Genomic DNA, 24294 nt, shown 5'->3' on the forward strand with positions numbered 1-24294 from the left:
GAACCTGGGCTAACCTCAAGGGTGAAAGACCATAAGAAGAGAGTGAATGGTTTAGCCAGCCCCAGCTGACTATCTGCACCCTATGTGTGAATGAGGCCTACTTTAACCAGCCAGCCCTAGTCAATCCATGCAAGTGACACCACATGAGACCAGGTGAACTGACTGAATCCAAACCAAATTGCTTATATAGAGAATCATAGGCAAACAAAATGATTGATGATTTAACCACCATCTCTGGTGGGCTGTTAACAGCATTAGAGAACTGGCACAATATGATCCATGAGGAGGTACATTACATTCAGTTCGCAATCCCTCTCCCAATTTTTTATTTTACTTTAGAGATGTTACAGGAAATCCTTTGGTCACTGAAAAGAAAGGGGAAAAAGCTTGTATTAACATAACATAAATAGCCTAAATTAAGTGGTGTTTTTCTACATTAAAGCCCAGGTGATACAGTTGATGGTCACTGTAGGGTAAGGTAAAAAGTATTAGGCTTTTCTGCCCTCCCACCATTAGGATAGATGACAGAACCCTGCAGTCCTGAATGCATGCCTGATGGCGGGCACCTGGAGTAGGGTGTGGGCATAGGTAGATGGGATTCACCTGGGCTAAGACTGGGCTTTTAAGGGCGGCATCACGGGGACGCCAGCAGAAGCTGAGAAAAAGAAGCAGAGGAGCAGAGAAGGCGAGAGAGAAGCAGAGCCATGAGAAGAGCAGAGAGAAGGTGAGAGAAGGCCGGAGAGCCCAGTCAGAGTGAAGACTTGCTGGGGGCTGGGAGGCCTGCCAGCCTCCCGGCCCCCCAGCACCCCTGCCTGCCGTGTACCTGGTAAATCCCAATAAAATCCTGAAAACCCACCGAGGTCCCCAGAACTCTGACGACTCCTTTACCTGGTCTGCTGGATCAGAAAACCTGCTCTGTGGGGCCTCCCCTGGTGGCACAGCGGTTGAGCGCTGGGCTGGGAGGTTGCCCGCAGCCTCTGCAGCGCCGGTTCATTCCCCGGCCGCCAGCAAGAGTCCCACAAAAAAAAGGAAACCCGCTCTGTGTCCTTCCTGTCCTTTACAGTCATATCTACAGTAACATGTTCATCCCTTATGGTTGTATTTTAAGAGAAGGGAGTAGGACAGAAGGAACCAACAATTTAGATCACTGAGAGATGGCAGGAAAGAGAAAGACCAAGGGGAGACATTGTAGCTATATGATGGGTTTTTAAAACTCTTGTTTCAGACAATGATAAACCAGAGACCTCCTGCAGGGGAGGGGGAGGGATCAGAAGGAGGGAGGGAGGAGCACAGGGGACTGAGGTGATGGTGCACTGGTGCATTGGTGAAGGAAACTATGGGGACTACACCTGAGGGGGTAGGGGAAGCAAATACTATTTAAAAATGAACAATGATGTAAAAAAATTAAAATTAAAATAAAGACAATAAAAAATAAAAACTATGTTGTTTCAAAGTCAGCAATTGGATCAATATGTAGACGTTAAAGGGAGGAATGTCACATCAACATTAAGAAAGACGTCTTCACTATGAAAATTGACCAAAAGTAAAAGTAAACTGCCTCAAAATCAAATCTAGGAAATTTCAAACACCTGTATCATCACCCTTAGAGATGTGTCCTATACCAAATACAGAGGTGATGCCTACATAGAATAAGACACTATACTAGATAATTTTCTAAAGTTCCTTTAATCTGAAGTTTGTTGTTTTTTTAGCTATTTGGCATCACAATATTCATAGCCACATTTTAAGACTTGTACTTTTAAACTTGCTGTCCTTTTAATTAAACCTTCCAGATATGCCCTGATGCATGTAGCCAAACAAAATTGTTTCCCCTCATAATCTCTAGGAACAGGAATTTGTTTTGATAACTGAATGCAAATAAACGGGATATATTTTATCTCTCCTGCTCACAGCTTATCAAGTGACCACTTGTACCAAAAATTGTTTCAAAGGCCAGAGGGAAACTATCACACCCAGCCTGCCCTAATCAGCCAAAAACTGGACAGAACAGTATCATAATCATGTGAGCTGTGCTCTCTGCTTGGTTTAGTTATCTGCTATTATTGTTTTGTTTTGTTTTTTTTTAAGATTTATTTATTTACTTATACAAGCACTGGGTATAGTCAGAAGCGTGGGAGGGTGAGAGAATTCACCAGAGACTAAGCAGGGAACAGAACAGGTAGACTGATGAGATACACTGCTGAGGGGAGCAGTGGGCGAGATGAGACGTCTGCTTCGCCATGTAGGACCCTCGCAGGCCGGCTGGGATCGAACTGGCACTGCAGAGGCTGCGGGCAGCTTCACAGCCCAGCGCTAAACCGCTGTGCCCCGGGGGAGGCCCTGCTATTACTGTTTTAAAATCCTTAATTCTTTATGAACAAGAGGCCTCACAAATTCTATAATTGAGCTGACTAAAATCTGTACAGCTCCCCACCACCCAGTGACTCAGTGTTTTGCTTTGCTTGTACTCTGAATTCTGCATTTATATGCCATAAACCCTCTCACTCAAGTCACTTATGGCCCAATAGCCAATTCTCAAATTCTCTCTTTAATCCTCACCCACTTTAATCTGTCTGGGGCATCCAACATTTTGACAGACTATACCTTAAAATTACCTGCTTGGATTCTATGACTACCATTATGGTTTTCTTACTTGAACTTGGTTGATAAAATCATGTAGAATGATAGAGTGGAATTAATAATCACAATACATGCCTCCAGGTTCTTCACCCTCTAGAAAAAGCCCATATACTCTATTGGCCAGGATATACTGGTATTCCTTATTTTCAAAGTGACAAAATGATTTCCAAATGGATAAATCTAAAGAATGAGCTACTGTCCTACCTGGTCGACATTACAAATGATATTCAAGGTTTTGTGGATTTTTTAGACATTTTGTTTTGTTTTGCTTTCCTGGCTATAACAATGAAATGAAGAACATACCATGGGTTTCATCATTTGAATATATAAATGGTCGTAAATTTCCTCGTGTCTCCTTCACAAAATAATCAATGACACTGAAAAGATTTGGAAGTGTAACCTGTAAAAAGAAAGTGTAAGAAGGCTCAGTGTCACCTGCGTAAAAACAGAATAAGAGAAAGTTCAATTAAAATTTAATGGCTGCAACTGTGTATTTCCTGAGCTCCAGAAAATCATCTCAGTATCTCACTTTGAGGATTTACTGAAGAGATGACACTTTACCTGCCCATGCATTTTATTTCTCCTTTGTAACCTTATCTGATTTCCTGTTGAGGAATTCCCTTTTCCTAATGGATACATTTTGGCATACAATAATTAGGTATCCTGTTCTTCCCCAAGTGCTGCATGAGAATGTGACTCAAATTAGGCCCGAAAATGATCCATTGAATTTGACAATCAGAAACAAGGAAGGATAGCAACTTCCTAATAAGATTGTTCTTGTTGCAGTTACAGGTATCCCTGGCTTTTTAAAGCTTCCATTTTCTCATTTCACTTTTATGAAAGACTTACATTTGTACCTGTTTGTAGGGTAAATGAAGATTGCTCAGGCTTTTGCACCTTTTTTTTTGTGCCGTTCATTGGCCTCTGTGGCTATCACCTGTGGCCTTGAATGCAGGAGGCGCTTGGCAACGTGGGCCGGGGTAAACATGCCTGATGGTGGACAGCTGGAGTTTGATGCGTGCATGCATGAGTGGGCACACCTGAGCGGAGAGACTGAGCATATAAGGGCAGTGTCACAGAGGTCAGGGTGTGGGAGAGGACTGTGTGGTACAGTGTGGCAGAGAGTGGTAGAGAACGCCAGAGCGCCCAGAAAGAGTGACGATTCCCCTGGGGGTAGGAGATCTGCCCGCCTCCTGGCCCCCTGACCCCCCTGCCTGCCCTGCATCTGGTTGCCTCACTACAGATGGTGTAGAAAGATCATTAAAAGTCTGAAAAAGCCACTGAGGGCTCCAGGACTCTGCTTTACCCATCTTCCCGGATCTATACAGAACCTGCCATGGTGCCTTCTTGCTACTACAGATGGCATGAGTCGGCAGGATCCAATGCAGACAGGTATGCAGACAGGTCTCCAAAGACCTCGGGAGGGACTGAGGGGTGGTTGGCCTCCTCTCTGTGGGCGCCTCTGGAGCCCCTGGTGCAGGTGGACAGGACTCTGCGCACAGTGGGAAGGCACTGGGTGGACCTGGTGCCTGCTCAGAGGCAGGGCAGTGGTTGAGTGTTCCCTCACTGCTCTGCAAATGGAGTCAAGGACAATGCTGGAGGCTCCATGGCAGCACAGGCAGTGACCAAAGTCCAGGAGATCAGAGAGGAGTAAAAGATCCTGCAGGATCACGGAGGTGGTCAAGGACTGGGAACTGCAGGACAAGACCTCATGTGGAGGAAGAGACGGCCTGAGAGGACCAGCGCACGACCCCTGAAGCAGCAGACTCACCAGGGGTGAAAGAGGACCACAATTCATTATTCAGAGCTCACCCAGTGCTCACCAGGGGTGAAAGAGGACCACAATTCATTATTCAGAGCTCACCCAGTGCTGACACAGGGAAAAAAGTTGATGGACTAACAACCCCGCCAGAAGGCTGGGGAACTCTGGCAGATCGATATTGTGACTATGGGGCTCTGGGGATGGATGGCATCATTTGTACACCCCAGGAGACCAGGAGATGAATATCAGGGGGTGGCTTAAAACAGCCTTGTGTGAAGTAAAAACCTGAAAAAAACACTGAGAGCTCCAGGATTCTCCTTTGCCCTAGTTGCTAGCACTACACTGTTTCACTATTCGAAAGAAATTTGAAGAGGATTTTTGTTTTCATAACAAAAGGCAAAAAGCAAAATTAGCCATTTAGCATTTGTGCTGAAACAGTCATTCTAGAAGCAGTGTACACCCCAAGCAGTAAGAGTGGAGGCATCAAGCTCCTTCCCTGGGAACTACTCATACCAGCTGTGTATGTATTGTTTGCATTTTTCCTCTATGTTGGTGTTATTTTAGGTTTATGTGTTATTTAGTATGATTTGGCAGATTATTGGAAAATTTTTCCATGTAAATTAATTGTAAGCGCTTCTTTGTTATACATTATTTTGTTTTACAAAGGTTTCACCAAAACACTATTTTCAGATAGTGAAGGAAACCTGTAACTTCTTCCTAATCCCTGAATATTTTTCAGCCTTCCAGTCACTCTCTGCTTCTTTTATTATTAAAATAAATGCATTATTATTTAAGTTGCAATAGTTTGTTTTGCCAACTGGAAGCCAAAGAATCCTTAAAACCAGAGAATTTAGCATGTTAATATCTCATCATAACAGCATAATTTACTTGGTAAGGAGTAACTGAAATGTATTGCTACCCCTTCCAAGCCAATGTTTTCATACAGGCAGCATTCAGGTTAAACCTGAATATCCCAGGTAAACTTGAAGAGGAAAAAGAATACACAGAAAAAGACAACCTGACTGAGGAAGAAGGTTGGGAGTAAGAAAGGTGAAAGAACATTCCTTTTACTGTGGACCATTGGCTATGACAGGTCAATGAATCTCATTTCACCAGTTTCAGAGGCACGTTCTTCTTCCCTGACCATTTTTTTTTTTTCTATTCATTTGGTTATTTGGATTGTCATTCAGCAATCTTTTTTCTATTTCCTTCATTGGAATTTCTGAAATAGTCCAGTCAGACATGGACATGAGAACAGAGATTGCTCTTGACCAAGTTTACCATTGCATACTAGGGCTTATTGTCAAACATAAGAAATGCAATTCTCCTGTTCCTTTTTCTATTTGATCAACACAGTGGGCCTGGTGAGACACAGGAACTAGGAATTCAACCTGGAGAGCTATCAATATCCTCAAAATCCATAGATTCCATTCAGTGGGATCACTTTCTCAGCATAATCTTACCACCATGCAGCCTAAAATCAGAGAATTAGATTCCTTTTTTCACCATCCTGGAACACAGATCACACTGTTACATTTTTATTAAGACCAGTGTAAATACCAGTTTTTCCACCTGCTTAACGGGCATTATCTTGGGGTAGTGATAAAGATTAAGTAGATGGTGCATGTAAAGCACTTAGCTCTGTGCCTAATACAGTATCAAGTGGTCTTAATGTTATAGCATTAGCTTCAGAAGTCAGCTGGGGTAGGAGAGGGGCTGCAGACAAGAAAGAAACCCTCTCCACATTAATTTGCTATTAAGAGAAGATTTCTGCATGGCAAGAGGAACTTCTGCATGATCACTATTAGAGAACTAGAGATTTTTCTTTTCAATTAGAAATAACACATTGAAATACTTACATTAAGCAGGATGCTTAATGAAAATATTTTTTTTCTCCCTGAAACAAATATATTGATAACATTTGCAGAGAAAAAAGAGAATTTTTAGCAAATTATATTTTACTATGTCCCATCAACCAGCTCTTACAACTAACTTCTCACCCTGTGTATCTGCGACTTTGGGGGGCTCCTTAACATTGGTGGTTTTCATCATACTAGGTTCCTACCCAAGAAATCTGCTTGCCCACCTGTCTATATTCTTTAAGGTAGGTTTGGGAAGAAGCAGAAAAAAGTTCAACAACAAATAGCTACTCACAGGTTTTTCCAGTTCAATAGTGTAGTTGTTTCCTACACTTATCACTTTGTAGTGCTTGATTCTTGGCATACTAAAAAAAAAAAAAAAAAAAATGGTTAATCTCCATTTGATTATGTGATTGGGTCAAATCAAACTATAGTGAGTATAAATATCATCTGTAGAACAAACCTATGTCCCCATCCTTGTAGTCTGGCAAAAAGAAAATGATAGTGGTTTTTGTTTTTCCATTTGTCTCTTTCTCTATGTCTCTTTGGGTGAGGAGGTTATAAAACAAGGATATAAGAAAACTGTCATGGAGTAGGTCACCACAGAGTGGAAAAAAGGAATCAAGAACTGAAACTCTTGCAGACACTTTTTTAATGCTAGCAATTAACTAAGTAGAAATTTTAAAATTCTGTGTAGGCATACAAATCATATATATATATATATATATTCCATATTAAAAGAGAAGTGGAAAGAATTATGGAAAGTAAATTATTCCCTACATCACTTCATCACCATTCCAATAAGAAAGCCCTCAATTACGGTTTTCCCCCACTACCTCATATACCACCTTGAATATTTGCTACTACTATCAGAGCTAACTTAGGGATGTGGAAATATAGGTATTAGATACTGTATTAACACATAAGTGGGACTATAAGTACAGTAGATACATCAATGCCCTTCTATAATCACATTCTACTTAAATTTATTATCATTTAAAACACATTTTTATTGACTATGAACTGCTTTAGGACAAGAAGCACATTATTTACATTTATGTCCTAGCATTAGACAACAGTAACTATTTATAAAACTGAATCGTAGTGTTATTTGCTAGAAATAATTTATACTATGAGCATAAATCAAGGTTCATGCCAGTTAATTTTGAAAAACAGTAGGTCTGCCTTGAATTCCCTTGATTCATACAGCAGCAGTGCTAGGAACAAGATATTTTCTAATATTGAAGCATTAACAGTATTTATTATACTTCCACCTGCTTGAAAGACAAACTAATTCAACAGAATTAGCTGTTTAAAGCAAAATTGTCTATCACATTAAACTTGTCTAAAGAGACTTTTTCATCTCTGCTCTTTCCATTTCCGTGTCACATTCCTCTAGAACTGAATCATACTTCGAATCAAGAGACTCTTATCTACTAGTATATTCAAATCTACCCTCATTTGGATACCATATTATCCAATTATCATAGTAAATGGAAAACAGTTAATAGTTCCAATGACTCATTGCAGAGCTTTACTTTAAAATCACAGGATAAAACATAACACTTTTCCCTCCTAAAAAAAAAATTTTAGGACCTCCCCGGTGGCGCAGCGGTTGAGCGCTGGGCTGAGAAGCTGCCCGCAGCCTCTGCACCGCTGGTTCGATCCCTGGCTGTTCCCAGCCACCAGAGGAGGGTCTCACATGGCGCACAGATCTCTCCTGCCGCCCTCTGCTGCCCTCAGCAGTGTACTTCGGTCCTTCTGCCTGCTCTGCTCCCCGCTCTGGCTCTGGTGAATTCTCTGACCCTCCCGCGCTTCTGACTGTACCCAGTGCTTGTATAAATAAATCTTTAAAAAAAAAAAAAAAGTATTTTTAAATTCTGAACCTTCAGAAATAAGCTACAGACTCTGAAGGAAACATTTTTGAACAGCGGAGTTCTTACCAGCACCCTTCCTTTGGGGTAGTTGCCGCTATGTTTATCTTTACCCCTACCATAAAAAAGACCTTTATAAGCAACACAGTTCCTTCTGAAAACTTGCCAATTCTGGTTAGGATGCCTTATGAGATGTGATTGCTATTCCTTGGAAGATTGATGGGAAAGCCTGAAATGTATGATCTTTATAACCAAAAATATCTTGGTTCTGATTCTGTTCTGTAAAACCTCTGAGCTTTCATTTCTTCAACTATATAAAATGGAGATGGTAATACTTTTCCTCCCAGACCTGTAATGAATTAATGCTTGAAAAATCCTTAGTTCGATGTTTGACACATTTAAATATTAAATTATAACTATTCAAAAAATATTTTTAAATGTATTTTAACTTAGTAGTTTGTGTTAGTCTCAGCTTCTTCGTTTGTAAAACAGAAAATACTATCTCAGTTTTTACTGTGTCTAAAAGAAGTATTTGTCAAACATTCAATAGTATCCACAAACGATAGCCTAAAAGTGGTGACAATAATAGTTGTGGTTAGTAATTGTCATATCATCAATATCATTCATTCATAGAAAATCTGTGGGAGGAAAGCAGCAAGATTAATAGGGTCTCTAGGAACTTTTGACTAACAGAACTAAGTTCTGAAGCAGAAATTAAGGTAGAAAAAATTCCATTGTAGTCACATAGGCTGACTCTCATTTTTGACCTTTGTTTTTCTTTCATATTTTGTTTTGTTTTTCCAAAGGAGTAGAGAGGGAGGAAAATGTGATTGATAAAATTGCTATGTTGAGGTTTCCTGATTATGACCTCAAAAAGAATTAACACATTCTTTAAAAAAAAAAATGTGACTTTAAATGTGGTTGTAAGAACTTTTCCTTAGCTTTTGAGCCAGATTTTTTGCAAAGGTATTAGTTTTGAGTAAATATGTTCTACTGCTTCCTTGGCTAATGGCCTTCCAAAGTGTTTACACTACTAGCTTGCCATGTAGTCATAACAATTTAAAAAAAACAAGCCAAACTATGAAGTTTGTTGTATGAATGGCTTTACATATTATGAATTCACATACTTCTGGGCTGGGTAAAGGTGGTTGATACTTTATATCAAGAGAAGTCACCTGACAGTTTGGCACAAAGTGAATTTTGCTTCTTCTTCAGAGCTATAATTGTCCCTCCCATAGCTGATTTGTTAACAGATGGAGATAATTTTACTTTCAAGTACTGCTTTGTAAACCAACTTGTCCTTTTCAGCTAGTGTTTTACCATACACAATCATCTCACTTGCATGACTGAACATTTCTCCTACAACCTGTAAGATAATGAGTTGATTTTGTGGATAACACAGGTGATCCTAACAGTCTAGACTTTTGCCAAAGTCCTTACACTAAGCTCTACAGTCTGACAAGCCAAAATTCTAATACCCTATACAATTTCTACCCTTTAAAATTAGTGATTTGCAGAAGACATTAAATTCAGGCATTCTATTAATGAAAGATCTGTCTAGCGGCATTAGGAAACACCTGTGACAATCCTCAACATCAAATTATACTTGACTCATAAGAAAAAAAATTGTGCAATAACAATTCAAATTTGTCTTAGCCACTTCCATGTATAAACTATTTCCCAACGCCCAAATGAGTTCTGAATTAACGATTGATTCCATTACTAGAATGCTCTAGTTTGACCATATGAAATTTTTTCTTTTGGGAGTGGTGATAAGTTTTATGAAATGTTATAGGTATGTAAAATCATGTTATAATAAACTATTAAAAAGTGGAAGCATAAATTTGTGCATGAATTCAAACTGGAAGTGAGTTTACTAAAATTAGAATTACTTAACTTTGATATGAATTTCTTTATCAGATTCCTTCTTATAAGTTTAAATATAGCTTAAATACAATGCAAATATAAGTAAAAACTGTAATACTAAATTTATATCTTAAGTATAGAAATTGATTGCACTCGGTCACAAACCACATCTGTGGCAAAAAATGCTGTTATTTCTCATAGCTCATTAGTATGGAAAATACAGTGCAAAAGCTGGGCTAGTTTAAAACAACCTGAAAGAGACCATGCTGTTGCTGTGCAGAAAAATGCAACCTTTAGAGAACCATTATGTTTGGGATTTTGTTCATTTCACACAGAATAGTAATATATGGATTCATATGCAAATGGATCTAATACTCAAGTCAACCAAGAAAAGAAAAATATGAGGAAAAAGAGTAAATGTTCATGTGTGATCTAATTTTGCTTTCAAGCAGTTTTATTGTTTCTATTTAAAAAATCTGGGAGATATATTTTAATAAAAGGAGATTTCCATTTTCAGGGTTTAGGAAATTGATTATGACTTAAAATTTAGAATGTCTTATTTAAAAATTAAAGCAAGGGCCTCCCCGGTGGCGCAGCGGTTGAGCGCTGGGTTGCGAAGCTGCCCGCAGCCTCTGCGGCGCCGGTTCGATCCCCGGCTGCTCCCCGGCCACTGGAGGAGGGTCCCACATGGCGGGCAGACCTCTCCTGCCGCCCGCTGCTCCCCTCAGCAGTGTACTTCGGTCCTTCTGCCTGCTCTGCTCCCCGCTTTGGCTCTGGTGAATTCTCTCACCCTCCCGCGCTTCTGACTGTACCCAGTGCATGTATAAACAAAACAAACAAACAAACAAAAAAATAAATAAAGCATGCCTCTATAAAAAAAAAAAAATTAAAGCAAACATTTAAAGTCATTCTAAATTTTAAGTCATATTCAATTTCTTAAACCCTGAAAATGGATAAGCTCCTTGAATGTTATATACAGACCAGAAATCCATTTTCTCCTAGGAGATCTCACTGACAATTAAGAGTCATAACTTTTATTTCTTTTGAATTTGTTAAAGATAGTCAATTAAGTTAAAAAATCAAATCACAATTGAATAATCTATGGTATTCCATCAATTTCAAATATAAATCTATACAAACAGAAAAAATAATGAAGCCAGAAGTTTATGTTGACATAGATGTCTATTATGGAAAAATACACACACACACACACACACACACACCATTATTTTACATCATATTCAGAGTCAGGATCTCATTCACCACCAGTCATTCTTGCACCTTTTCAGTACACATGGCTAGTGTATCATGCTTTTAACAATGCTATATGTTTTTAATTAAACATACTCTATTTCCTGCCGGATAGTGATGGAGTAATTTCTATTATCACTACCAGGTCTCAGGATCATATTTCCCATGGAAGGATTCTTCTCAAGCATCTGAGTTGCTTCTTTCCGGGACACTGTATAAAAACATCTACAAAGGTAAAATAGAAAGCACAATCTTTTTTTAACTGATGAAGATCATACTTGAAAACATGCTTTTAAAATAATTTTAAGAAGTTCACTTTTCTTACAATTTCCAGATTCACTGCTATCATTATTATTACATACTTACAAGCCTGTGCCACCATAATATTCTTATGTTTGAGGCTCTCCTTCCCTCATCCCACAAAAGCCTTTGTTTAACCAAGGAGGACATGAAAAATAATCTAGTAACTAACATATAGTCACCATTACCATTTGAAAATCTAATACAAGAATTAATAATATATCCCCAGTCTTGCTTTTTTTTAAAGATTTATTTATTTATGCATACAAGAGCTGGGGTACAGGCCAGAGATGTGGGGAGGCCCCCCCAGTCTTGCTTTATAATGGGTTCTTGGATAAATATTTGTAGGTAGTTTCTTTTCAGGAATATAAACATTTCTATACATGCTTCTCAATCTCAGTTTTAAATAAGTTATTGAAGGGTATGTCTGAACACATTCCTTTTATTGTTATATGGCTTTCTTATTGCATTTGGTGGTGTTTTAGTGTACAAATTTTTAAAGAAAGAACCTCTCATTTTTATAGTAAACACTGTCATCAATGAAATATATAGCAAAAGAAAAAACTCTGGCAGGTTATGTAGCACACCAAAATGTAAACACCAAATACCTCTGAGTGGGAGACAAGGACTAATTTTAATCTTTTTTTTTTTTTGTATTTGAAGTAACATATATTACTTGTTTTATTGAACCAAAAAAAAAAAAAGCAGTCTGTGACTTATTCTGAACTGTGACCCATCAGCTCATCAGTTGTCACTGGAGTTAGCTAAGAGTGATGGTTGGCAGATTTTAGCAATTATGTTACAAACAGAATATGCAGCAGAACCAGATGTCAAAGATGGTACTAGAACAAGTTTCACTGACAACACCAAGATTTCAGGAGGCAAGAGCTCATGGTCTTTATTACACTTTTCAGGATAAAAAATAAATGCAATGTTGCTGAATTTAACATGTTCTGTGTCTCTTTATTTCCCCAACACCTTACCCAGTTACACAGGGCTTTCCTCAAAGCGTAAGCTCAGTGACTACTCCCTGATGGACTCGACAACTGAATAGAACACATAGGTATTTAAAAGTATTCAGTATAATTTTCAAACAGAAAACCATTGTGAAAAAACCTCTTTTCCTCTCTTCTTCATAGCAGTTTTTATTTAGGTTTGAGCTTTGGAAAGAAATCTATTTGGTCTAAAGGTGTGGGTGGAGGGGATTTCCTGTGTGGTAGGAGGGTTGGTTCAAATCTGCATTTTGCTTTTTGTTGATCATGCATAGGAGAGGAAATGTGGCATGGACTCAGAGATGTGCTGTTTATCCACAAGACAGTTTATTGTCCCTGATTTAATTAGGTCAATAACTAATTTTCCTTGATAATTAGAAATTAATATTAACAATCTAATAAGTAAATTAGAGTTTATTGTGCACTTACACTGGCATAGGGTTCAGTACATCCACATAATCTTCAACTCGTTCCTTTTCTTTTTCCAGAGATGTACTTGGAAGCTGCTCTGTCTCAATCCTCCTTTTTTTCTCTTTCTCTAGTACTTCATGCAGTCTAATTACTTGTCCAGGAAGGAGGGACACATGTTGGGGAACTGACAGCTGAAGTCAAATAAAGCAATAGGCAAACAAGAAAACAGCAAAATAACTGATTTTGGCAATTAGTTATTACTAAATTAATTAATGGCCTATCCTGGTCCTAAGGAGCTAGTTATTGTGATAGAGGTGAATCAGTAGAATCATGAAAGGAGGATTTTGGTATAGAGTAGGTGTCTCAGAATTTTCCCCAAATCAACTAGGACCTACATAGGATGTCTGATCTTCTAAGAAATGTTCCTTTTGATCTGCCCTAAAGCAAAATATATCCACCTTGTACTACAAGCTAATTCAAGTAACAACAGACCTCTCATTTTTCATTCTGAGCTCACTAGTTCTAACTACAAGGATAGTCCCAGAGCACCTGCAAGGTGCCTAGCTCTCCCACAGGTAAGTCAGAATAAACACCACCCATCATGACAACATGAGTTTGAGAGAAAACAATTTATTAATTGACTGAGAATCAGTCATCAGAGATCTATATCTTGGTGTGATTGTGTGTATATTTTAAACTTCCATTTACACATAAGGATTAAGATACTGATCTACTTATTTTTTTTTAACTTCTCACCTTACTCTGAGCTGTAGTTTCTTCATCTTTATTTATTTATTTTTTTAGTTTTTTTTTTTTTAGATTTATTTATTTATTTATACAAGCACTGGGTACAGTCAGAAGCGCGGGAGGGTGAGAGAATTCACCAGAGCCAGAGCAGGGAGCAGAGCAGGCAGAAGGACCGAAGTACACTGCTGAGGGGCGCAGCGGGCGGCAGGAGAGGTCTGCCGCACCATGTGGGACCCTCCTCCGGTGGCTGGGGAGCAGCTGGGAATCGAACCAGCGCTGCAGAGGCTGCAGGCAGCTTCACAACCCAGCGCTCAACCGCTGCGCTACTGGGAAGGCCCTGATCTACTTATTTTTTTTTTTTTAAGATTTATTTATTTGTAATACAAGAGCTGGGGTACAGACCAGAGATGAGAGGGGTAAGAGGATTCACCGGAGACAGAGTGAGGAACAGAACAGGCAGACTGACTGAAATACACTGCTGAGGGGAGCAGCGGGCGACAGGAGAGGTCTCCTTCACCATGTGGGTTTCTCTCTGGCCAGCCAGGGATGGAACTCGTGCTGCAGAAGCTGTGGTTGCTTCATAGTGCAGTGCTTAACCCCTTGCGCCACCAGGGAGGCCCAGTGATCTACTTATTTTTTTAACCTTTTCTAGAACTGTATTTTGAATTGAGTAATCTCTTTCCTCCTGATCTAAATTCATACTCTAGATTTAGACTTCAGTGTGACCATCAATGTGTTGATAGAATATTTTTTTTATGTAACCCTACTAAGTATATATTTCAGAAAGACATGACTGAGTATCACACTGATCTCCAGAATGGGATGCATGTTTCCCAGGTGATGTATAAAAATCCATTGGAATGTGGGAAGAAAACACTAGAGCTTCATTTTTTATTTTACTTGTTTCATTAGTTTCTATTGTTTTTGTTTTATAACATGTATATGTGTATATACATAGTTTGAAATAAAAATTTACTGAAAATCTATTCTCCCCGATGTCAAGCTAAATAGTAATAAGCTATTTCACTTGTATCAATCCAGAAAAAAAATTAGAATGAGGAAAAACTAATGAAACAGTTACTTCTTATTAACTGCTTATTATACCCAAGCATTGTGTTATTGAAAATTCCCACAGTAATACTACAAAATAGGAATTATTATCCTAACTGTGGGAAAAAAAAACCTCAGAAAAATAAAATAACCAGTCCAGGGTTACATCGATAGCAAGTTGTGGAACCAGGGTTCAAATTTCATTTTAATTTAGAAGCAACATCCCAACTCTTCAACTACAGTCTGTGTTTCTCAAACTTTTAAAGTTCTGGGCCTCCCCTGGTGGCACAGTGGTTGAGCGCTGGGCTGCAAAGCTGCCCAAGGCCTCTGCAGCGCTGGTTCGATCCCCACCCCTGGCAAGGGTCCCACCTGGCGTGCAGACCTCTCCTGCCGTGCCCACTGCTCCCCTCAGCAGTATGTTTCGTCGGTCTGCCTGTTCTGTTCCCCGCTTTGTCTCTGGTGAATCCTCTCACCCTTCTGCGCTTCTAACTGTACCCAGTGCTTATATAAATAAATAAATAAATCTTAAAAAAAAAAAAAAAAAACCTTTCAAAGTTCTAACAACAGCAGGGTATGAATATACACATAGAGTGATCTAGGATCATAGTACAATATTCACAGAGCACAACATTTGAGGCAACCTGACTTCTCTTAGAAATATAAGAATATAAAAAATGCTTTTTATTATTGATATTATTTCGATTATTCAGATCCATACTGCCTGGTTTCAATCTCAGCTCTGCTATATACTTTCTGACTTTGGGCTACTTTCTTTGTCTCTCTGTTTCCTCATATATCAAATAAGGATAACATTACCTACAGAGGATCACTGTGATGGTAAAATGTATGCTTTCAAAAATAATGTTTTTATCCTTTCCTCAAGGCAAAAATTGAAAGCAAAATTTTTTGGCTAAAACATCAAGTATAATTAATGTACCAGGAAGATGCACGTCAAACTTTTCCCAGTGGCCTTAATGTACTTCTTGACACTTACTCACATACCCTTGGGAACTTTTATTCCAATGTATGAAGTTCACTGACAACTGCCCACAGCAGACGTGAAGACTGCAATTTTCCAGAGTTTCTTCCTCCTCTCATGTCTTTCACATCTTTAACTTCCCCACTTCTCTAGTGTTCTACAACTTCGCAATAGTTGAACCTCTAACTTTTACCTGTTATTGGCTGAGATAAAGAATTAACATCCATTATCTCAGAATCTATAGTACGTATTTCATGTGACTAAAGAGTCTTTACTTAGGACATAGGTTTCGATAATCTGTATTTCACTGACCCTTACAAACAGAAAAATTTCCTATCCTCTAAAAGTATTAGAGAACATGGTACTTTTTGGTGGATTGGTTATCAAAGTATCTTCTGTTGCTAAGACAGTTGCAACAACAGCTTTATTCAAAATAATGGTAGTTATATTCTACAACTGCTAGCTAAAAGCATATCTTATTGGTCTCATATACATGTCACAGAGTTGAACAGATAAATATTCCTTTGTCTTAAGAATCACTAAACAAATGTTTAAGGGTGACTTTTTATTTTTATCATCGTTCCTTGTTATATTGCCTATGTTATTCATAAGCTCTATCTCAGTTGGCATTTTATGAGTATTAATGAATAAGAAGAAATTAGAAAATATTTTAGAAGATGCTATGTAGGGGCCTCCCTGGTGGTGCAAGGGTTAAGATGCAACCTATGAAGCTATCCACAACCACTGCAGCACATGAGTTCGATTCCCGGCCAGCCGGGGAGCAACCCACATGGTGCAGCAGACCTCTCCTGACTTGCCCGCTGCTCCACTCGGCAGGGTACTTTGGTCAATGTGCCTGTTCTGTTCCCCATCTGTCTCTGGTGAATCTTCTCACCACCCCACACACCTCTGGCCAGTACCCCATCTCTTGTATGCATAAATAAATCTTTTTTTAAAAAAAGATGCTATGTAGGCTACAAATGTCAGAATTTATATAGGGCAAATATGTCAAAAAGTTATCTCCCTGAGATAACTTATCACCTATTATTTTCTAGCTAGCACATTGCCCTATTTATTTTCTTCATAACAATTTTCACAATTTTAAATGATTGTGTATGCTTATTTATTTTCTTTCTCTTTGGTCATCTACTGGATAAAAAAAGAAAGTTCATGAGTAAGTGTAAGGTTTTATAACTGTCTTTTTTAAGTAATATGACTTCATTTTCTTTCACTTGGCACAGTGTTCAGCAAATATTTGTTGAATTAATCAAAAGTAATTATACTCTTACCTCTGTTACTGTAAGAATGAAGCCTCTCCATTCTTCTCCACTTTCTGCATTCTCTGTCTGAAAATGAAGACAAAACACCCACATACAAAGAAGAAAACATATGAAAGACTATGACCATTAATACTCCTAACTTCAAATAACTTCAAAATTTCATGATCATTTTATAAAATTAAAAATGTGCCAACCATCAAAAAATCCAACAAAATTGACAAAATGCATACTCTCCTATTGAAGCATCTTGTTTGAAAAGGTCAATTGTAATTTTAAACCACAGAAATAATTCATTTTCCTTTTTGCTAGTAAGTATTCATATGTATTTATAATGAAATAGTATATTATGAAATATTTCAAAATTATTTTCTTTTGTCAGAAGTTTCATGAGTTTCAAGAGTTAATTTGCTTGCTGATTAAACAAATAAAATTGTACAAGTTTACTATCTCAAAAAAAATTAAATGTTAGTACACTTACTCCTGTAGTAGGTCAAGTGAATGGTTACTCCCCCCAGTTGGTATTTAACCTGACTAGTTTAAGTTTGGGGCAATCATGTGGGATCAATGTAGCTAATCCTTAGAAAATTCATTTATTAGCTATTGTCAAGATTTATTAAGCCTTCAAGTGCTAGGCACTATTCTAGGTACTGATTTTCATCAGAGAACAAAACAAAACCCTTGTTCTCATACAGTTTATGGTTTAGCAAGGAATATGTAATAAACATAGTACTGAGTAAATTTTATAATGTCAGAAGGAAATAAATGGGAAAATAAAAGTTTGAGCAAAGTGAGAGACACCGGGATTGCCCTGGGGGCTGAAGGGAAGGGAAATGGATAACAATTTTAATAAAGTTAATCTGGGGTGGGGAGTGGGGCTTAGTAATAGGGTTTCACTCAGCAAAGACTTATTTCTAGGTGAAGAAACCAAGACACAAAAAATTAAGTAACTTGCCTGTGATCACATAGCCAATGAATAAAACATAAAGTGAACCTGGGCATTGACTCCAATCCTGTGCTAAACATCTGGGGAGCTTGCTTAAAATTAGATTCTGGGATCCAGGTTTAGAGGAGGGACCTAGGTTTCTAAACGATTCCTGGTACCACTAAAGCTTAATAACCTATGTTTTCAAGGCCAACTCCTACTACATTGTATTCAATTGTGAGTTGTTCTCTTTATATTTTTGCTGTTTTTAGTTGACTTGAATTGACTTTTTTTTTAAAATAAATTTGTATTTCAAACTTTTTTTTTTTTTAAGATTTATTTATTTACTTATACAAGCACTGGGTACAGTCAGAAGCGCGGGAGGGTGAGTGAATTCATCAGAGCCAGAGCGGGGAGCAGAGCAGGCAGACGGATCGAAGTACACTGCTGAGGGGAGCAGCAGGCATGGCAGGAGTGGTCTGCGCACCGTGTGGGACCCTCCTCCGGTGGCCAGGGAGCAGCTTGGGATCGAACTGGCACTGCAGAGGCTGCGGGCAGCTTCGGAACCCAGTACTCAACCACTGTACCACCGGGGAGGCTCTGAATTGACTACTTTGAATGCCAATTCAAGAATGATTTTTTTCTGCATAGATTCCAGGTATCTATGAGTTTAACAGAATGCTGCCCATATGAAGTTTAGAGTTTTATGAGATTTCCATCATATTTCACAAATTGTCTATAGCTAACATACAGTTCTAGTTCAACTTTTTCTAATTGTCTCAATAGTGTTCTTTAAAGCTTTCTCCTCCCTTTTCTGATCTTGGGATTAACGCATTCAGCTATCAAGACTCTATATTCTCCAAAATGGAGAACAGTCTTTCTCTAGCTTTTGTCACATTGGTATTTTTGAAAGTTTAGAAAGTCCTCAATTTGTGAAATACAGATTTGTCTAATTCAATAGTTCCAAACATGTGTCAAGTTGGACATGTCTCAGAATCAGCTGGGAACTTGGTGAATGCCATGTTCATGAGAGCCAAATCAAGAACAACTTTTTAAAACACCGGGTGGCTCTCTGACTTTGTCAAAGGACAGAAGCTATGGTTTCAATATGCTTATATACTAAACAAGTGAACATGCCCTTTAAAACTCTATTTAGAAAACTGCAGTTCTTGGTGAAAGACAATATGTTAGCAAAGTATAAGACTTGGCACTCCTCTTTTAATTCCTCTTTACCTTAACCACTGGGTTGCAAAGAGATGAATGCTATCTTCAACCACAACTTATTTTAGGCTAATTTCTTCTCTTCACTCACCTTCAGTTGCACTTCCTCTTTTGGCAAAACCAGAGTGAATTTTGCACAATTCTTTTCGGTTGAATTTTGGTCAGTAAGACTCATGAGATCTAGTATGTCTAACTTGTCAACATACTGCAAGATAAAGGGAAATCTCATGAAATTATTCCATGGGTAATATACATTAGTATAGAAACATACAAGTAAATGCATTATATTAAAAACAAAGGTAATTAAAATGCAATATTAATAATTTACTAATTATATTACTATATAGTATTCTCCATGTTCTTAAGGTTATTTACATCTTTATTTCTGTATAGTAGAAATACTATATAGTGGTATGTTACTGTACCTTTCTTATCAAGTCCACGTTCAATGATAGGTTGAAATTAGCCATGGTGGGAGTATTAAACCATGGAAATTGACAAAACTTACAGATTAAGGCTTGATTTATAATTTTGTTAACTTATGGCTAGCAATTTTTTTCTGTTGCATATTCTTCTTTCTTTTCACAAAATTTTTAAAATGTAAAAAACATTCATTCATAGTTTACAGACTGTTTAAGATTGTGTACAGGTCAGATTTGGCTCAAGCATCCTAGTTTATAGGCCCCTGGGCTAGACTTCAAAAAACTAAGGAAGAAAATGTTAATGCAGATGAAACTTTAAAGTGTGCTGTGTCTGAAGTTTTTGTGAACAGAACAAAGAATTGACAAAGTACTCTTCAACAATTCAAAAACTATTATTCAACAAATAAGTTGTTCATATCACTGATAAATAGGCAAAATTCTGACAAACATAATTGTTTTACATTCCTCTTGTTAATATAAACAAAAACATCAGTCCACATTGATGTCAAATATCATATTTAATGAGAATAAACTTATCAGGCAAACATCAGATTGGTATAACTCCAACTGTCAAATTATTGAATTACAATCATAGTTACATATAAGAGTTCAGTAAAAATCAGTGAAAGCATATATTCATAGATACATTTTTTCCATAAAACTATTGTTCAGCATTTACTTACCAGTAATTATGAGGATCATATTAAGAAATTCCTACCTTATCTCAGTACACTAAAATATTTCTTCTGAGCAATTGGTATATATGGATTGGCCTACATGCAACTGGCTAGACTTACTTTTAGTGTTAAAAAGGATAGAACCTCCTCTAGTGAATGTGGTAAGGTTTCTATGGTATAAGTTTTTGCTAAATTAACTTCATTCTTAATTTCTTTTTTCTCCTTTTATTTTTCTCTCTTCCTTAACAAATACAATTTATTTTGCAGCATTTTTATGTCTCATTTTATTTTTATGAATAAGATAGAGCATAGAAATAAGTAATTACATATTTTTTTTCTCAGAGCTACTCTTATATTGATGAGATTGAGGGTTAAGTTTGGGTTGATCTATTTATTTTCAGTGAACAAAGAGCAACTTGAAATGGAAAGAGAGGAATAAGAGAAAGAAGACAATTTAAAATCATACAAGAATCTTTTTCTGATGGATTGTCTAGACCAAATTTAGTGAATTTTGTTCAGACAAAGGAGGAAGCAACAAAGGAAGAAGTGGCTGAGTTAGATAGAGTGCTGTAAACTGATCTAATTGATTAGAACAAAGGAAGTTATATCGTCTGGTTTTAATTATAGTGTCAAAAAGAGGCCTGAAAGTCACATGTCTAATGTAGTGGCTGTCTGAGACTTGAATCTCCATGTAGATATCCAGCCTGTGTGGAACATCTAGAACAACAGGAACTTGTGTCCTGCCTGCTAGCAAGTTTTTTTCTTATATTAACCACAGCTTTTTTCCAGGCAATTTCAAACCATTGTCCTAGTTCCTTTTCTGTGGTATAACACTGAAAAAACTCAGTGACTCACATAAACTTCTGCCAGCTTTTCAAATATTTAAAGGCAGCTTTAAATTCATTCCTACTTTAGGTTAATTAAATACTGTTTTCTGTAGCTACTTTGTAGATACTGTAAATGTCACAGTATTGCTGTGCTTTCTCTCGAAACTCCATCCAAAAATTTCCCCAAAAGTTTGCATACTCTTTTAACAAAATTGATAGATGGGCAATTCTGCAGCATTTCATTATAAATAGTCTCTATGACATAGTGGTTAAGAATGTAGGCTCAGGAGCAAGACCTGGACTATACCCTTTCATTGATTGTCTGATTTTGTATAATTTCTTAATCCATAAACTTGACTATTTTCATTTATAAAGTGGGGGTTAAAACAGTATCTTCTCTGCAGAGTTGTTGTAAGAATTAAATGGGATAATTAATGTCAAACGCCTGAATGCTTACTCCATGTAGCCAGTCTCTATTCTTATATTTAGTACCTCATTTAATCCTTTTGATAATTTTCATCCTAGTTTAGGGATTTGAAATTGAGTAAGAGAATTTTCATTTGTTCCTCTACATTCATTTTTATTCCAGCACCTTTATATAAATCTTGCCTATCCAGAACTCTAGTGAAAGAAGACCATTTTAGGCAGCAGTTCTCCTGCCCACCTGTGACTATGCAGGTGCTTCTTTTTACCAACTCTCTCCTTCTGCCGGGCAGCAGCCTTCCTGCCTGCCTGTGACCTGTCAAGGCCGGGGCGTCTCTGCACGACCTCCCTCAGCAGAGGTAGCTCTCCTCAGGGCCTCCCACCTGAAACATGCAGGCCTCTCTTAACAAACCTGTGCCTTTCAGGGCAGCTCTTTCTGCCCGCTTGTGTCTAAGCAAGTGTCTTTTACTCTTCTGTCCCTTTCCCTAATAAACCTGCTCTTTTAAATAAAAAAAAAAAGACCATTTTAGGTTTATGTGTTTGTTTGTTTGATTTAATGACTTCTGGTTCGTTTACCACTAATGGCACCAAATACCTGCAGGTGGAATACATCACACAGATGCTTTTTCGTTTCTTTCATTAGATCTGGATATGTAATTATGGTGTTCTAAGAAGTATGAGCCAGTACATCCTTGGTCCAAAATGTCTGTATTTAAACAAGTTACTGGTTCATAAAACTTATTAAAAACCACTGCATTCCATGGTAAGCAAGCATTTGTCACCAAAATAACAAATCTTATTTTAGATTAAAAAAAGAAATATATAATGATTTCGATTTATTGCGGGGAAACTGATATGTAAGTCAATTATTTGAAATTAATACAAATACATAAATCACAGAATTCTATTATTTTTGTGCTTGAGGTCTTAGAAATTCTGCTTTATGGGTATGTTTTAGTCTCCCTAGAAATATTAAATTCTGATAATTCTGATATAAAGTATGTTATGAGATTCTGGGGGTTATCTTGTTCCTTTCAGATTATAAGCGAAATATAAAAAGTGAAGAAAAATTAAGACTATCATTTGACATTAATTTGTATTGAGCTGTACAGCTAAAATTTTCAATTTTCAATTGTTTTTTTATTTTCAAGATAAGAAAATTATGCAAAGTTGAAAATATTAGTTAATACCTTCTGAGTTGGTCAGAAAATTTTTTCATGGATCTTATAATATATAATGCTCACATATATGAATGTTCTTATTTGAATTAGTTTTACTAGAATTCTTGGCAGGAAGATCAGAAAATCCAAATGAATAATAATGACTTGAAAAAAGATGAATTAACTACTTACTGTTGTACTTTTTTTGTCTGTATAAAAGAAAAGTGTAGTTCCTCTTAACTCTGTCCAATAGTGTTTATATTCCTGTGGAAAAGAAATCATTAACATTATTTATTAGTGTATATTTTTCTATTGGTATTTTCTATTTTTCTATTGGTATTTCTATTTTCCTATTGGCATTTTCCTTTGTAACTTTCTTAATTTCTTGTGTGTTATAAAGTTCTTCTTTAGCCTGAAATTATTTCCCTAATTTTTAGGGCTTAATTTTACATTTAATCCTTGGTTAAATTCTTCACAAATTTATTTCTGTATTGAGATACAAATACAATTTTATTTGTGTTTAATAAATCACCTTCCAAAACTTCCCCCACTGATTTAAGACACTTGACTTTATGGCAGTATCAGTGGAAACTTGCACTTGGAAGATGGGTCATTTAAGGGCCATGGTAGGACAGGCATTCAGTATCTATCTTACAGGATGGTTCAAAGAATGAATGCATTAATACATGGAAAGCACTTAACATAGTACATATCTCACATTTTGTATTCAATAAACAGTATATATTTATATAGTTCAGGGAAATGTAAGTAGTTGATAATGATAAAAATAACTTAATGCTATCAAAAGCTGAACCCTAGAGTCCAAATTTCATTCACGTGGTAAACATCTCTTCATTAATACATTCATTTAATATGGGTTCTATAAAAATACATCCTTTAAAATTAAAAAAATGTAAATAAGCTAGTCATTACTGATTTTACTTAAGTGGAAATTTGTTTAGATATAGGAAACTTACATCTGTGAAGATTGGTTGTATTATAAAACAGTGGCAAGGAGGTTTCATGAATAAAGTCTTTCCACATTTAAAGATTTAGCTTCATACCCAACTATTTCCAAAATTATGTTTTTAGAAATTCCAGTAAGTTCCATAGACATGTTTATCATTCCTTCCTTTAGCATTTAATAATATGAATTTTTGATATGTGTTGGATTGTATTGACCTAACATTAGGAATTAATGTTAAGAAAGTCACATGAAGAAAGGTTTTTCTTTTATTTGTAAATATGATACTTTTATATATCAATATTATGGTATTTTGTGTCTTTTTTAATGCTAACATATAATATTATTTCTGTGATCAGCAAAATGTCACTTTTCAGTATTTAAAATATTACTTTCTAAAATCATGGGAACTCTATAACTTATCTTGCTTTTATTTGCCTTGGCTCCTGAGATGCTCAGATTATATTCATTGTGAATTATAATCTTTCTCATGTGGGGGTGGGGATTGTCTTTGTGGCTAATCAGGTGCTATTTTTAGTTAGCTTTTTTTGTGTAACAAGCCACTCTAAAACTAAGTGGACTAAAACTACAGAAATTTTCTATTTTCCAGTATTCAGTATTTTTCAGTATTCAGCTGATTGATGATTCTTTATCTCTGGATATACTC

At 36.9% G+C, this 24294-nt stretch overlaps 1 protein-coding gene across 1 annotated transcript in view; it reads right to left on the bottom strand.

Moving 5' to 3' along the window:
- Nucleotides 1–330: 330 nt before the first annotated feature.
- STAP1 (signal transducing adaptor family member 1) overlaps nucleotides 331–24294 on the bottom strand; it is a gene marked incomplete at both ends in the record, with an annotated part of 30764 nt that continues 6800 nt past the window's right edge. Inside the window, 8 exons of the mRNA XM_084233002.1 lie at nucleotides 331–365; nucleotides 2944–3040; nucleotides 6557–6626; nucleotides 11349–11477; nucleotides 12974–13146; nucleotides 17021–17077; nucleotides 19246–19359; nucleotides 22856–22927. Of these exons, the coding sequence (XP_084089128.1) occupies nucleotides 331–365; nucleotides 2944–3040; nucleotides 6557–6626; nucleotides 11349–11477; nucleotides 12974–13146; nucleotides 17021–17077; nucleotides 19246–19359; nucleotides 22856–22927 (747 nt within the window). The remainder of the gene's footprint in view (nucleotides 366–2943; nucleotides 3041–6556; nucleotides 6627–11348; nucleotides 11478–12973; nucleotides 13147–17020; nucleotides 17078–19245; nucleotides 19360–22855; nucleotides 22928–24294) is intronic.

The sequence above is a fragment of the Talpa europaea genome (genome assembly GCF_964194135.1).
Source record: "Talpa europaea genome assembly, chromosome: 5".
NCBI lineage: Eukaryota > Metazoa > Chordata > Mammalia > Eulipotyphla > Talpidae > Talpa > Talpa europaea.